Genomic DNA, 17,875 nt, shown 5'->3' with positions numbered 1-17,875 from the left:
ATCATTGTTTTGAAATGAAGGTGAACCGCATGTTATATACCAACACACATATTATACAGATAACAAGAAAGGTATTTTAGAAGAACGAATTATTTTGAAGCACTACTTAACATAATTGATTGATACATAACTCATATTTTTGAACCTGAAAACTTCATTATCATCTAACAAAAAGAGTATGTAGAGAGGGCATCTCAATTATTGAATTTGAAAAGTTGAAGAAAAAAATGATGGTTAGAAAGGCTGCCATGGTGAAGTAGGAGGAAGGATTCCAGAGAGGAATGAGGAGATTAAGGTTAGAGCCCTTGCTGGCTGCCAACTTGGGACCAAATGTCCTGCTCCTCTTACTGTAACAAATGTCGCTCCTTTGTATTGCACCACATACCCTCCAACCTGTGATTATCAAAAGTTGATCATGTTTAAAAAGAAAAAAAAAGAATATAAAATCTATTTTCTGGGTTAGAAGAAAACTCAATAATTCAGTATCATATCACAAATTTGGTGAGGTACTAAATTTTTTATGGAGGTTTTAAACAATGATCAAATGGTACTTCTAGTATTTTCTTTTTATTACAATGATTGATAATATATTTAGACAATTTTGCTTGGATAAATAGTTTATTTAATACGATAAATATATATCGACATATTTTGTAATAAAAAAATAGATTTTTATTACAATAATTTTAATTATATTAATTTTGCTTAAATTCCGTTAATAGTTATCTAATTGAAGATGTATAAGGTATTTACAAAAGAACAATTAATATTTAACAATAATTTTTAACCATAAATTCAAATAAAAATACAATGCATAACATTTATAAATTTTAAACAAAATGTAAATAATCTATTTAAATAGTGTTGAATGACAATTTACAAATAAAAAGAGAGATTTTTTAAAATCAATTGATAAAAAATAATACATTCAAAATCAATGTGTTAACGTTTATTTTTTTAATTTAAATTACAGTATAGGGTATGAGTATCCACGAGTACAGATACGACCGGTCCCCGCTCCACTAACATGCAGGTATAAAAAATACCCGTACCTGTTACCTACATATATCCATTTCCTACCTTGCAGGTTTTATTCGCAGACAAATTTTTTTGACATCCCTGCCTTCTAGTAATCACACTCAACAATAATCAAAGACTGAACACATGTTTAATTATGTTAACCATTAACAAGATTTAAACAGAATTAAAAAAATATTTTTTTATAAATTTTTTTTTTCTTATACTAAAAATGACATATACAAATACGAATATATTATTAACTTTTTTTTCTGACACAAATGAATTTTTCAACAAATTAAAATTGATTCAGTTAAGAAGTAAAAAACAAATTGAGAAATCGTATTAGAAGAATTTTACAAAATTGACCCATGGGTAAGTTAGTTTTGATAAAAATGAATAATTTTCTTTTTTATGTTTATTTTGTTCTTAAAATTCTCATATAGAAGTCTGTTTAAAGAGATCCTTAGTATTGCCTACTAATGAAGGCTGTGGAGTAGGATATGAGTAGTAACTCCTTAGTATCTTGTCTATTGGATAAATATTCGCCATACCTGTATCCATATTTGTCAGGTATCTGTTATGCGAGTACCCGCATAATTTTTTAATATCCACGGGTATCCGCGGATATTTACAAAAAAATAAAAAAATATTTAACAACATATTTTAATCATAAATTCATATAAAATATAATACATAATATTCATAAATCTTAAACAAAGCTCAAATAACTCATTTAAATAGTGTTGAATAACAGTTTACAAAGAATTTTTTTTTTTAAAACTAATTGATAAAAAAATAACTCATTCAAAATCAATATGTTAATACTTCAATCATTTTTTGTTAAATTTAAATTAGAGTATAGCGGGTACGGGTATCCACGAGTATGGATATATACCCGTACCCGTCCCGTTAACATGCGGGTATTAAAAATACTCGCACCTTGTACCTGTAAGTATCCATTTAGAATATTCATTTCCTACCCATTACTGGTTTTATCTATGGATGCTCACAGTTATGAATTTTTTTGGCATCCCTACTTCAGACCTTCTCAAAACAACGTATTTATAAATCATAGATGAAAACAATTCTCTCCATAGATTAATCGAAAGAAAAGATAGAATAATATTTTTCCTATATGTAAATTATTGAAAGTAACTTATCATAACAATGAATTATACATTTTTTTATTTTGACAATGTATAAGTTATTTTCATAATAGTTATGCGCATCACAGATACAGTCATAAAAAATCTTTTAACTACTCTTGGTGAATTAAAGACAATGCTGAAAGGAAATGAACAAAATAATTTGAATACCTCATTTCCAGAATACCATGGATACCAAGGAACTTGGATAGGTAGCTTGAGGGTGTTGATTGAATATCTGGAAGATGTGACTGGCACCACTGAATCAATATCACCACTGTAGAAGAACACACCATCTAAACTCAATACTTGGGATACATAAAACAAAGTTTAAGCCTCAATTAGTTGAAATAAAAAAAATGGTTATATGTTTTGATTGAGAATCTAAATATAAGGATAAGTCTTATATTGAGTAAGCATAAGAAAGTGTAAAATTATATAAAAAAAAATCCATAACTCGTTATCTTAAAATTTTTGGTAAAAAATGATGTTAATATCTTACGTCAATTCAGCTTAAATTATATTTGTATAATCTCCCCTAATAAAATTCACCGGTTCTTCGTTGAAAAAGTATTTCCAAGGAAAGCATAATAGGTAATTCACGAAAGAAAAGTAGAAAACTATGCAATGGCACATTTTATTTTGTATAGTGCATGCTAGTGGTTAGTCATCATGGTTCTAATTTGTCACTGTGTCACAAAATGATAGCATCATTTATTAATTAAAGATAAACCTTTTGTAACATATAAGCTACTACACTTACAAGATTAATGTAGACTCTTTGTCCTTCTTTTTCTTTTCATAGTGTATCTTCACAAGAAAAACTCTCTTATCTATTTTTTCTTTGGTTTTATTACAAACTTTATGTTATGGTATCAAGAACTCGTTGATTTTTAAGGGCTTGTGAGGGAGTGAAAACCAACTGGAAACACATACAAAGAAGATAAAAAATACCCACACGAAAGATGACATTAAGCAAAAAACCTTATTTTTAAAGGATGAGAGTGGAAATCAGATATTGATTCGATAGGAAGTTTAGATGATGTCAAAAATGGCTCAGGTTATGTTTCTCATTTTGTAATGGTGTTTTCTGTTGGAACACTAAGAAATAAGATGTGGTGGCTCAATCCACAACTCAAGGTGAGTATATATATATATATATATATATATATATATATATATATATATATATATATATATATCAGTTACAAATCAAACCATTTTGGTTTTGAATAGACAGCTACATGATGAACCTATTATCATATGGATTAATAATAAATAAGTCATTGCAAGTGTAAAGAATCTTGTCCAACATATAGAACAAAACACATTAAAGTGAAATATCACGCCATTAGAGGAGCATAGAAATAAAAAGAAATCAGTCTATAGCATTTCAATTCAGAAAATCAGATTGCAGTCATTATGCCAAAACACTTTCCAAGTTCAAGTTTAAATTGTTGAGATCAAAGCTTGGAGTAGCAAGACAAATCTCAGAGAGGAGTGTCAGAAAATGCGACTTTTCTAGATAATCTAAGATCTTATTTTTCTTGTTTATTAAGTCATGAGTTTGATATTAATTATAAACCTTGTTTTGCATGAAAGTTTGTTATATGATAAGTCGTTAGATCAGAATGAGGGGTAGCATTTAATTTATGCAGATTTACATATCTCTTATTAATTACAGAGAAACCTTTTGTACATATAAGCTACTGCACTCAGAATATTAACGTAGACTCTGTCTCCCTTCTTCCATAGTGTATTCCAACAAGAAAACTATCTTATCTGGCTTTTATCTAGTTTTATAACCTTTATGGTTTTTTTTATAACAAAATGTTTAATCATGATAAGTAAGTGAAAATTGTACTTGCCTGTATACCCACAATCCAATGTCACTGTCGATGAGATACCTGATGACCGGTAAGATGGTAGTAGACCTGTCCTTGTAGTTTAATACTTCACTGTAAATTTTGTAAAGCACTTTATTATAACAATTATTACTAGGAATTTAAGGTGAACATTGGATGAAAATGATTGAAATGATCAATACAAAAAAAAAAAAACATCCAAAAACTCGTTATATTAAAACTTTGGGTTGGAAGTGTCGTTATAATCTTGTATGAGTTGGTTCATATATAGTTTATTAGTGCCGAATTGTTTTAGTATTTTCTTTCGAAAAACCCAATAATTAGTGTTATTTGTAGGAAGTATTAGACGAAGAAGATACTTGTGGGATTTACTCTAAAATTTGAAAGAGAACTTACAATATAATATAGAAATTTATTCTTAAAGAAGAGATTTTTTAGAATAAGTGTTAATTGTGAGTCTCAACTTAAATAAAGATGAGTAACGCAAACAATAAAAAAAACATATATAAACCTATTGTCTTGATATTTTAGGTTAATAATGATATTATAATTATATCGTAACTCATCATTTGATTCAAATCCCCATACTATTTCCTTCTTGGAAAAACCTAATAACCAGTGTTTTATTGGATAAGATATTTTTTATGTAATTATATGCAAACATGAAAAATAGTAAAAACATGGTGATATTTCTTAATCAACGATAAAATGAAATAAGAAGCATTCTTTGGACTCAATTATTAGATTTTTGATTTACCAAGCTATTGTTAATTACCTGCAATGGGTCCAGTTTGTGGGTTTTGCATGAAGAGCTAGTTGGACTTCTGGCCTATTTAGATAGGCCTCGCCGTAGTTATCAGAACATGGGTCAAAATCAGTTACCTGAAATTCAGTGTTAGAGTGCACATAAAATTTATAGGAAAATGCATAACTGAAGTTGAAAATCATGGATCCTAAAACTTTTTGTCATACTAGCTATAATCGAAGTTAATGAACTGTTTTGGTAAGGAAATCTTGGTATAAATAAACTTTTATTATACAAATTGGAGTTGTTTTTCCCTTTATGCAGCAATGATGCACACCAAGACATAATAAGAACATTATACTTACAAAACCAGTTGATGCATTTTTGAGAGAAGAATCGTGACACCGTGGAGCATAAATGTTAGAAAAATCTATCTTTCCTCTCTCATCAAAAAAGGCCGTTCTTGATGCATTGGCACATATTCTTGAAACTTTTTCACTGAAATCACAGTACTTCTCAATTAACTCATGTGTTTGATCTGAGCTCAAAGCATGAGCCCATAAGTAATCAAATATCCCCTTCAGACTTGTAACATCATCAATCCAAGCATTCCCTATCTGAAAATTTCTGTACAAATCAGAAAGTTGAAAAAAGATGGCAAGTGATTATGTTATTTGCAGTAATAGTGTTTTGAACATACAGCAATGGCTTTGAGGTTAATAGTTTGGGGAGCGTATTTATTGTTGAGCAAAATAGTGTATGCAAGCTGAGGCACATAATGGCCAGCATAGCTCTCCCCAGTTATGTACAAATCATGAGTTTTGTACTGTGGAAACCTTTCTAGCCAATTGATGAGGAAAACATAGGCATCTTTAGCAGTAGATTTATCTCCTGCATCATCATAGTCTGAAGTGGTGTTTGAGTAGGAAAACCCCACTCCAGCTGGGGATTCCAAGAACAACACATTTGCCACTGCATAATGCACCATTATTGTGTGTTAAGTTATTCATGTCTCTCAAGTTCATCACAAAGTTTGAGTATACTAAAAACAAGTTATTTTGATGACTGCCTCACCTTCATTCCAAGCATATTTGTTACGATAGAGTGTTTTTCCATCAGAGTTTATTCTGAAAGGTCCCAATTCCTCAAATGCTCCATACCCCAATGAGGAACAACCAGGTCCTGTGAGCTTCAAACAGTTTTGTCAGAATCTTAGTCAAATGATAATCCTATGTGATCTGATTCATAATATGCTTCAGGTGAGAGAGAGTCTGTAAAGTTCAGTTGATGATACTCATAAAATCTTAATTCAAATTTCACCATGTTCAATTATATGCATTGGGAAAGCACATCATCAACTGCTATTTTTTATTATATTATCTTGTGTTGTGTTTACTGCTTAAAAACACAAAAAGGAAAGAACATAATATGATCTTATAGGAAGCCGTTTTTAGAAATTGCTTACCTCCATTGAGCCACAATACTAAAGGTTTAGTTGAAGGGTTATAAGGAGACTCAACAAAATAATAGAAAAGTGCTCTTCCAGCTACTGGATCAACAGTAACATAGCCTGAATATTGATCAAAATTGACCCCATAGGGTTGGCCAGGCAATTGTAGAATCTTGTCAGCTTGGCTGAGACCCTCTTGGGGTGCAACATAAGCAGAAGAATGTGTTTCCAATGCATCTTCCTCAGCCTCAGAAAGGGTAACAGGAGGTTTCTGTGAGGTCCTAGACAGGATCAACTCAAGAAGTTTCTCGGCCTGACTGGCTTTGCTGCAGGGAAGAAGAGCCAAGAGACTCAAACTCAGTAAACAAGTATAAAGAGAAAGCTTCTTCATCTTGTTTACAACTTGGTTACTTGGTTTCTGTATCCTATGTTTCTTAGTATTTATAGTGATAAAAAAGGTTGAGTTTTCAAAATACCATTGTCCTTATAGTGGAAAACAATGCAGAACTGTGTTGTTGTGCTTGGGGATCTATGAAGTAAATGAAGACAAAGGTATCACTTTTGACCACCATAGATCAGCCGGCTGATATGCTTTGTTTCTCATTCAGAAAGAGTTGCCTACCCTTGTTTCCTTTGTTCTAGAATCATACCAAGTTGTTTATTAATTTAGTACTTCGTTATTAACCTAGAAAACTTCTGACGTGTTTCTTGTAACTAATGAAATTGTACTTGTTTTCAACCTTTTCCCAGTCCTGTTGATTCAGGACATTTTCCTTTGTTGTGCAGAAGCATATGACCGATATGCTTTGATATTTTTAATGTCCAAAATATAGTTGATTAGGACACTAGATACATAAAATATGACCTTTAAAAAAAACTTTGATGGTTTTCTTTATTGTTAAAGAATATTTAGTTGGTTAGTGTTGAGATCTTCTAAGGAAATACACACAAGATTTGACACTAATGAATTATAATCAAACTGATGTAAGAGACTATATTCAATCCATAAACTTCAAGACAATAAACTTTAGGTCTTTTTCCTTATATGTTATTCTGTTTGCCCCTTCCTACCTTGTTTACTTCGTTCGAATTCTTAACAATTAGTATATTACTGTTATGGTTGCCACTGATGAACCAAATATAGTTTTGTAGATGGTTTAATTCCCAGACTTGGCCTTGGATCCATCACACATTCACAATAACTCATGACTCTTGAACTTCTCTATAAAAGGACATGCAAGTGAGTGTTCAACATTGTTCTTCAGCCAAGCATATTTGGAGTGATCTTCAACAACAATTTAAACAACACAATGTATCCTTGATTTTTCAGTGAATCCCAATATTGTTTCGCTTCAACAAGAATTCATGCTAGTTTCATCTTATTACACAAAGTTAAGATCGATTTGAGAATCTTTGATTCAAGTAAAGTTTGCTTATATGTGGACTTGCAACAACATCCAACCATGGTGTGACTATTATCAAATGATGTATGACATGCATTTTCTCATGTGTCTTGCTGAATCCTATTCTTTCGGTGATCATTTTCCTTATAAGACCAAGGTGTTTTTTCTGGTCATCAAAGAAGAGAGGTAGAAGGATATTGGAAGTTAAATTAATATTGAATCATCAATCATACCAAGAGTTAGTACTACATCTACCCAACTACAATAAAACTAAATCCTCTTCGGCTTATATTAATCTAGCTTCTTCTGGTTCTAGGTATCAAGTTATCACTGTATGTCTATTGTCACAACCGAAATCGTGACGGGATGACGAACAAAAAATAAAAATATAAAAAAACTATGAAAAACCATAAAAAGGAGCAAGGTCTATGAAAACAGAGATTGGGGGTGTTAGCACCCTACAAAGCCCATTCTAAGATGGTACCTTTAATTAAAATACAAATTGATGTGGTCTCCTTTAAATGTTTATTTTTCAAAAAAATAAAAATAAATAAAATAAATAAAGATGACAAAGGAAACAAAAAAAGATTTTTGTTTTTTGGGCCTGAGAAGGATTATTCCTTGCTCCTACCTATCTTCATTCATAATGGAGAATCAGGGTCACGTAGTTCTTTATGAAAAACTTTTTGAAAAAAAAAACAATTTGTTCGAAGATGTTGATATCACTTTTTTTAATATTTGAAAATTTTGTATTTTTTTTAGTAATCTTATATAAGAGCGATGATATTACGTACTAAGACGACGTAGCGGTCACACGAGTACTTATACATTTTAAAAGTTAAAAGGGTATTTAAATTATTTATTTGTTATTACTTCCTTTAAAGAAAAGCTTTCGAAATAAGACATGATACCCAAAAATACGTGACTATTATATATCCATAATTTATGAAAACATTAGGAAAATAAATAAATAAAAGATTAGGAAATAACGTTTAGGATTAAACATATTATTTTATTATAAAAAAGTTTTAAAACACTTAATATGAAAAATATTGCACAACATATTCATACAATGTTAAAACATGATATCTCTCACTTATTCATGCAACAACGTTCACAACCCAATACAATAAACAAACATTAATTATAAAACTAATGAACCCAAAAATGCATGATAGTAATGTTTTTTCCATATAAAAAAGAAATAGTGAAAACATCAAATTCAACCAAGATCATAACCAAATCTCAAAAAAGACTGCATAACACAAGAAAAAATAATTTTTGTGAACCTGAACGGGAGATTAGATTTATAGTAGTTGCGTTGGAACACCAAGAAGCACGTTGGGGTGGCGATCGAAGGTGAGTGGGTCTTTTATATGCGAGTGTTAAAAGAAATTGTGTGCTTATGGTGAAAGAGGTCTCTAGAATTCCGATAAAAAAATTTCCTTATTCTTTTGCTTGACGGGTTTATATACACAACATTATAAATCTAATGTAATCTCGTAATAAAGTCAATCTTGATTACAAAGAAATTTAAAAGGCAAGAACTGGTCTTAATATTATCACATTATGGGAATCAAAATCAAATCACAGGAAAATCAGAGCACAAAATCAAACGTGATCAGCAAAATTGATTCTAATTAGTAAAAGAGACATTTCTTTGAATCATATTACTACTTTCTTTATTTGAAATAAGAGGTGTCATAAAATCAGAGCACAAAATCAATTATCATTGGTAAAAAAACGATTCTAAAAAAAATAGATTCTACTTCTAAATATTAACTTCTTGATTTGGAGCATAAATGACAAAGCATAAAGTGGGGGTGAAAAAAAAAGGGCTGTTGTTAGTTGCAAGAAAAACGGTGTGGGTGTATAGAATATTTTGGACTAAAATAGAAACAAAGCCATAAAAGATTAAAACAGTCTTTTTTTTTTCTTTTTTTTTTATTATTAGTATTATCCTATTATTATTATTAGACAAAGAAAAAAGTTATTTACTTTTTTTTAATTTTTAATTTTTTTTATTTTCTTAAAAAAACATATTATTTTATTTATTCTATTATTTATTTAGCAGGACGAAATTAGATATTGACACCCATTATTGAATTGACAAAAGAAAGGAAACTGTAAATGGGACTTGTCCATAGGTAAGGACTAGCGCCAATGAGAATAAAAGATAAGATTTTTGTTCCATTATGTTTTGATTCCTAACCAAATCCTAACTAAAAAAGTAATTGGATGTTAGTTCAATGTTGAAGTGTTGCATCAACTCTAGTTCCACGTTCAAAGTTCTAAAATTGTGTAAAAATAACATGATGCAAGTGATTATATTACAAACTTATTTTTGAGTTTCTTGAAGTTTAACTACCTATTTTGAAATATAAGGCTATGTAGAAGTTATGATCTCCTTATAACATAAACCCTTAGTGGTTCTTAGACCAAGTTGTTCGACATCTACCACTATTCTCCTTATCTACCTATGATTGAAGTCATGTCTTTCAATAAGAATTCTTCACGAGGTTGGTTTTTGAGATAGAAGGACATTTGTACCAATAGTTAGTCATGTACCTAAACTCTACCTAGTCCTCGATATCCATGGCACTAATACAATAAAGTGATATCACATCGGTTTTTTTTGACATATTACATCGATTTTATAACCGATGTTGTATTAAGTGATGTAATAAGTGGAATACATATTACATCGGTTTAGACAATCAATGTAATATGATATGCAAATATTACATCAGTTGTTCGTGGGAACCGATGTAATATCTTATACTATTTTTTTAAAAACAAATTACAGATTTTTCTAGCTTCTAAACCAAAACCCGTATCAATAAAGAGTTAAAATTATAATGAATTAACTTGTATCTATTATTTTTTTTTGAGAAAGAAATATAAGAGTCTCTTTTATGCTTTGATGCTTTGGTGCTCATATAAAAAGGTAAAGACAATATGTTCATTTCATGAATATTTTTGAATGGTTCCAAATTAGCATACCTTTTTTTAGGTGTTGGATCGTTGTGACTAGGGATGACAACGGGACGGGACGGGCACGGGTTTCGCAATCCCATACCCATTCCCGTAAAAAAAATTCATCCTCATCCCCATACCTAAACCCAACGGGTATCGAACTTTTGTCTCATCCCCATCCCCACCGGGTAACGGGTATAATCTCGTACCCATACCCATACCCATTTTCTTACTATTTCAATATTAATTTTAATTAATTTTTATAAAATAATAAAAAATTATGGTAAAGGAAACATAATATTATCAAATATTCAATATTAGAAAGATGATTGTTTCTTCGATATCAAATACTTTAAAATAAATTATAATTGTTTACATTTTAGATCATAATACCAAATAAAATTTCATAAGAACCAAAACTATTATTAAATTTGCAAATATGAATGAAACATAATTGATAAAATTAAAAATATTTTTTAAAAAATATAAAAGAAAAACAAATATTCAAATTAAAATATATTTTAAATGTTTGTTTACTTCAATCTTTTAAATTCTAATGAATCTCTTTTTTATACACTAATAAAAGTTATAATACATCATTTGATCAAAATGATACAAAGAACAAATAATAATCATAATAAAAGTTTAAAATAAATTATAATTATTTACATTTTAGATTATAATACCAAATAAAATTTCACGAGAACCAACACATTTATTACATTTACAAACATTAATGAAACCTAATTGATAAAATTTAAAAATATTTTTAAAAAAATATAAAAGGAAAATAAATATTCAAATTAAAATATATTTTAAATGTTTATTTACTTCAATCTTTTAAATTCTAATGAATCTTTTTTTATACACTAATGAAAGTTATAATACATCATTTGATCAAAATGATACAAAGAACAAATAATAATCATAATCAAAGTTTAAAATAAATTATAATTGTTTACATTTTAGATTATATACCAAATAAAATTTCATAAGAACCAACACATTTATTAAATTTGCAAACATTAATGAAACTTAGTTGATAAAATTTAAAAATATTTTTTTAAAAATATAAAAGGAAAAAAAATTCAAATTAGAATATATTTTAAATGTTTGTTTACTTCAATCTTTTAAATTCTAATGAAAATAAACGACAAATAAAAATATTAAAAAATTAACAAATACTTGCAAACAATTTGAGAGACTATTGAAAATAATCGCACAATAGAAAACAAATGTATAATTAAGGGTATGATAAGTTGAAAAATATCTTAGAGATCTAAGAGAACTTTTCAAATATTAACATATATACTCAACGGTTGAGAAATAACAAAAATTGTTTTAGCAAAACAAAAGAGTTCTTCAAATGAAACAAAAACTAATAATAATAAGGAAAAGTTTGTTTTTTTATATTACCTAGTAAACGAAAGGTTTGTGCTATTAAATACTTAAATTAAGAGTATTAAACATTCTCATGTGAAAGGAAAATATATAATAAATAAAAATATTAAAAAATAATAGAAATATTTAAATGTGAGACATAAAAAAATTTAATTGACATACATCTTTTTAACATAATTATATAAAGGATATGATAAGATACAAAATATAATTAAGATGCGAATCAATTTCATGATAAACCAAATAATTAAAAGAAATAAAAAATAATATATATATATATGGTTACTTAATTAATTATGAATATTTAATAATTTAAACAGGGGCGGGTATTATGGCGGGGATATGTACATCCCCATACTCATCCCCATACCCAATTAAAAAAGTCGGGGATTCCCCATACCCATACCCATACCCAGTCAATGCGGGGATTCCCCGTCAAAACGGGGACGGGTTCGAGCAATACTTACGGGAGCGGGTTTATTTGCCATCTCTAGTTGTGACCAATTGTAAGTTTAAGTCCTAGATATTAAGTAGAAATGAGAAAGTTGAGTAACATAAAAGGTAAAAGACGCAAAAATCAATTGTTTTAAAGTTTTGGATTAGAAATGGTATCAGTTCTTAACGTGGATTAGGCTTGGATCTCATTATTATTGTGTCTCTCCAATGAACCCCTTTTTAAATACCCATTAGATTGTATACCTACCTGGTCCAATAATGCGGTCCAACATGGCCCATTAAGCCTGAAGATATTCTAAGATACACCGATAAGAGCAAATATTCTAATGTTAATGGTACCTATGAAAAATCTCAGTAGTTTAATTACGTCATGATATTCTGTAAATATTTATCAAATATTTAGTATATGAGGTATATTGGCACATTATTATTATTATTTAATTGAGATAAGTCATTCTTTTACTAATATTATTTGATATCACATTACCAGTTTTATCACCTGAACCTTCGGGTCCAAGCACGCCCTATAAATACAACTGGTGTTCCTCAGGAAAACACACTCTCATACTCATTCTCTCATACTCAAAAGATTATATCTCTCTTACTAACTTGAGTGTCAGAGAGTCTTTTACAAGTGAATGTATTGATAACTGGATGAATCTTACATTTGGTCTTACCCAGATGTTACTAATCTTCCCATGTGTTTCAACCTTCAAGAGCATGAAATTAAGGTCTATCAAAACCATCAAGATCTTGCCACCTGTCCAGAATATTTACCTAAAGTCTCAATAAGAACAGATTGAATTACAAGCATGACGTAATGCAATTGTTTAGAAACATTTAACTCCAAGTTGAAGGGTCTAGGAGTTTAAGGATTCTCATCGCTAAAGAAAATTTGTCACTAGAGAATTTATGACCCTCCAACTAAAAGACAAGTCAATTAAATTTTGTTAAGAGGTATTGAAAGACATATCGATAAAGGTCAACAAATTTATTTTTTTCACATATTTTGATATAATGGACATGAAAGAAAATTCACAAGTACGAGTACCCATTATTTATGGAGCACCGAAGATGATAAATTTAAATTAAGAATACATGATTAAGAGGTTACTTTTATGTCTTGGAAGCCATGGATCATAAGTGGTGGGTCTTGCATGATTGGCAAAGTACATAAGAAGCTTGACCTAGTGGGACACACAAAATTACAATGTCTAGTCGATTTTGCAAGAGAGCTTAGGCTTGTTGAAACCGAAACAGAGGCACAGTGGTGGGTCTTGCATATGTACACATTTATGGCGTCTTTATTGCCTCATTTAGAACTATCGCTATCTTGTATTGAAGAGAGGAGTATCTTGGAAAAAGATATCCAAAGGAAGAGAAGAATTGGATTTTGTGGGGTCTATTTGATCTCCACAATAACACATTGTATTTCTAGTTTCGAATCATAACCAAAAGAGGTAGCTCTTTGATAAACTGATACATAAAAAAAAGGGAACTCTAACATTACTACCTTAGCATTGTTAATCGACTGATACACAGCAACACTTTTATTTGAAACTTGAAATTTCATTGTAATCTAACTAATAAAGTGCAGCTGGAGTGACTGAAATGTAAAAGATGAAGACATAGATGATGCTTAGAAAGGCTTCCATGGTGAAGCAGGAGGCAGGCTTCCATAGAGAAACGAAGTGATGAAGGTCAGAGCCCGTTCTGGTTGCCAGCTCGGAACCAAATGTCCTGCTCCTCTAACTGTAACAAATGTAACTCCTTCGTATTTCACCACATACCCTCCAACCTATGATTATCAGAAGTTGCTCATGTTTAAGAATCATAAACAACTACTAATTGACCTTCAAGAGACACAATTGGAATTTTGATCAGGGTTTTAAATGCAGCTCAATTTAGTACCTCTTGTTCAGAATACCATGGACGCCAAGGAACCTGGATAGGTAGCTTCAGGGTGTTGATTGAATATCTGGAAGATGTGACTGGCACCCTTGCATCAGTATCACCACTGTAGCAGAACAAATCATCAAAATTCAGTACTTGGGACACTTCAACAAAAGGGCAAACTTCATTATTCTACATGAGTGAAGGAATTAGCTGAATTCAAAAAGAATTTGGATTCTCTACTACTTTTATGTGATGTTCTTCTAGTGTGTTTTCAAAATACACTGGACTTTGATTTTGAAGTTTTAAAATATATTTAAAACATTTTTAAAGTACCAAAACATCGGTGTATTTTTAATATTCAGCAGAGAGGCCATTAACAAAAACCTCCAACAAAGAATCTGGACTCATTCGAAAACATGGTTATGGGTAGGTAGTGAAGCTTTGTCATCGCAAATAGATTCTCAAAGAACTCAGAATAGTTGAGCTTCCTAAATCATTCAAAAGTGGAGAACTATTTAATGGTATATATATATATTTTTGTCTGCGTAGTTCATAGGCTGTAACCAAATCATAATGTTGCTTCCTGTGGCTTAAACTTGTAGTGCATATGCTGAAAGTGAAACTGAACTTGCCTGTATATCCACAATCCAATGCCACTATCGATGAGATACTTTATTACTGGCAGGATGGTAGTTGGACTGTCGTTCCAGCTTAATTGATCACTGCAAATTTTGCAAAATATGATATATTTTTGGTTATCGATTAGCACGTAGTAATAGTAGTAGTGTTGATCTGAGAAGATGTTTCATTTCTTGTTTGATACAAAAATGTTCCATTTTGACATTATTTAGCTGCTTTCATTATTTGAAAACAGGAAACAGTTAGAAAAAATGGAAACAAGAATCATTCTTTCAAACCAGATAGGAGTGTAAGTAATATTTTTGTGATCTTCCAAGCAATTGTAGATTACCTGCAGTGGGCCCAGTTTGTGGGTTTTGCATGAAGAGCTAGTTGGACTTCTGGCCTATTTAGGTAGGCTTCCCCGTAATAATCAGAACAAGGGTCGAAATCATATACCTGAAATGAAGTGTGAGAGGGTGTTAAAAGTTACATGGAAAATCCTGCATCCTTAAACTTTTTTTGTCATACTAGTTGAAATTATTGAACTAAATAAGATCTTTCTGGTAATGTCCATGCTCATAGCATGTTTCAGTAGTGTTATACGACATAAAAATAGAATAAAAGAGATGTGAAGAGTGTCGTATGACAGAGAACATCACATGTGATTTCTATAATGTGCTTGTTTTGGTTCAAAATTGGTTACTACTGACATAAATGAACTTCATATCTTTGTACAATTCTGAATTACTTTGCACTGTCCAAGCAACAATACACAGGAGTATATTACTTACAGAACCGGTTGATCCATTTTTGAGAGAAGAGTCAAAACACAGTGGAGCATAGATGTTATAGAAATCTATCTTTCCTTTTTCAATAAGGGCCGTTCTTGTTGCATTGGCACATATTGCTGAGTCATTTTCAGCAGTGAAATCGCAATACTTCTCAATCAACTCATGTGTTTGATCTGAGCTCAAAGCATGAGTCCATAAGTAATCAAATATCCCCTTCACACTTGTAACATCATCAATCCAAGCATTCCCTACCTGAAATTTTCAGTACAAATCAGAAAGTTGAAAAAAGATGGCAAGTGATTGTGTTATTTGTAGTAGTAGTGTTTTTGAACATACAGCAATGGCTTTGAGGTTAATAGTTTGGGGAGCGAATTTATTGTTGAGCAAAATAGTGTATGCAAGCTGAGGCACATAATGGCCAGCATAGCTCTCCCCAGTTATGTACAAATCATGAGTTTTGTACTGTGGAAACCTTTCTAGCCAATTGATGAGGAAAACATAGGCATCTTTAGCAGTAGATTTATCTCCTGCATCATCATAGTCTGAAGTGGTGTTTGAGTAGGAAAACCCCACTCCAGCTGGGGATTCCAAGAACAACACATTTGCCACTGCATAATGCACCATTATTGTGTGTTAAGTTATTCATCTCAAATCCATCACAAAGGTTTGAGTATACCAAAAACCAATTATTTTGATGACTGTCTCACCTTCATTCCAAGCATATTTGTTGCGATAGAGCGTTTTTCCATCAGAGTTTATTCTGAAAGGTCCCAATTCCTCAAATGCTCCATACCCCAATGAGGAACAACCGGGTCCTGTGAGATTCTCACGTTATCTAACTCATAATGTTCTAGCCTATGTAAAAATGATGTCCGCAAAGTTTAGAGGATGGTGATAATAAACTCAGAAACTAATTATCTTACATATAAGGTTGTGAAGATAAGGCCATTTTTCTATTAACTTATATAGTTGACATCCTAAAACTAAACAAATTATCACTATTTCTTTTTTGCTTTAAAAAATTACCAAACACAAGTAAAAGAGTGAAAAGAGAAAATACAGAGAAAAAGGAGCATAAGCTATATCAACATGCATGAAGGAATTTGAGTTATTTATTATTCTTACCTCCATTTAACCACAATACTAAAGGTTTAGTTGAAGGGTTATATGGGGACTCCACAAAATAATAGAAAAGTGCTCTTCCAGCCTCTGGATCAACAGTGACATAGCCTGAATATTGATAAAAATTGACCCCATAGGGTTGGCCAGGCAATACAACAATCTTATCAGCTTGTTGAAGACCCTCTTGGGGTGCAACATAAGCAGAAGAATGAGTTTTCAATGCATCTTCCTCTGCCCAAGAAAGAGTCACAGGAGGCTTCTGTGAGCTCCTAGACAGAATCAACTCATCAAGTTTATCAGCCTGATTGGCTTTGCTATAAGGAAGAAGAACCAAGAAACTCAAATTGAGTAAACAAGCATAAAGAGAAAGCTTCTTCATCTTGTTCACAACAACCAAGTTACTTGGTTTCTGTATCCTAAGTTCCTATGTATTTATAGACCATAATGAGTGTCAAAAAATGCAGAACTGTTATCTTATTCTTGGAAGCATGTGAAAGAAAGAATAGAAAGATAACAACTATACTATTCTTGATCATGCATATAGATCAGCCGGCTGGTTTATTTAGTTACTAACTTTGTTACTAACTTTGACCATTTCTGTGTTACTTGTTCCTCTAACTTTTTCTTACATTCATCATGCATGTACTTGTACTTAAGTTTCATACTAATTCACATTCCTTTGAGTTAAGCTTCTGTGGTTGTTTCATGACTGCTTTTATGTGCATATCTTTAAAGCTTGACACGGCAATTGTCCAAAACATAGGACAGCGTGGTCGAAACTATATAATGTATAAAATAATCTCAAAATAAGAAGATGAATTATGAATTTAAGAAAGATATGTATTCATCTTCTCAAAATATTTATGTTTTCTTTCTTATGTGTACTAAAAAAAGGTTTCAGCAAAAATGAAGCGAGTAAAAAACTTACTTTAACATATTTCTTAATATTTTGTCTTGTATTTAAGTTTAAATGTATTTTTCTTT

General features: G+C 30.7%; 2 protein-coding genes across 2 annotated transcripts; both read right to left on the bottom strand.

The window, feature by feature from the left end:
* Positions 1-234: 234 nt before the first annotated feature.
* Positions 235-6,616, bottom strand: LOC114188324 (serine carboxypeptidase II-3-like). Its single transcript, XM_028076921.1, has 8 exons — positions 6,241-6,616; positions 5,850-5,957; positions 5,476-5,747; positions 5,141-5,392; positions 4,806-4,912; positions 4,034-4,123; positions 2,337-2,442; positions 235-393 (listed from the first exon to the last, which is right to left on the bottom strand). Exons 1-8 carry the CDS (start codon positions 6,614-6,616, stop codon positions 235-237), a joined length of 1,470 nt encoding a protein of 489 aa, XP_027932722.1.
* Positions 6,617-14,100: 7,484 nt separating this feature from the next.
* LOC114188323 (serine carboxypeptidase II-3-like) lies at positions 14,101-17,270 on the bottom strand. The gene is made up of 8 exons (XM_028076920.1): positions 16,895-17,270; positions 16,477-16,584; positions 16,106-16,377; positions 15,746-16,021; positions 15,328-15,434; positions 14,990-15,079; positions 14,373-14,478; positions 14,101-14,259 (listed from the first exon to the last, which is right to left on the bottom strand). Exons 1-8 carry the CDS (start codon positions 17,268-17,270, stop codon positions 14,101-14,103), a joined length of 1,494 nt encoding a protein of 497 aa, XP_027932721.1.
* Between the last annotated feature and the right edge of the window lie 605 nt (positions 17,271-17,875).

Source organism: Vigna unguiculata, chromosome 6 (assembly GCF_004118075.2).
Source record: "Vigna unguiculata cultivar IT97K-499-35 chromosome 6, ASM411807v1, whole genome shotgun sequence".
NCBI classification, from domain to species: Eukaryota; Viridiplantae; Streptophyta; class Magnoliopsida; order Fabales; family Fabaceae; genus Vigna; species Vigna unguiculata.
Note: the sequence above shows the minus strand (reverse complement) of the source record. Positions and strands in the feature narration are given on the sequence as shown.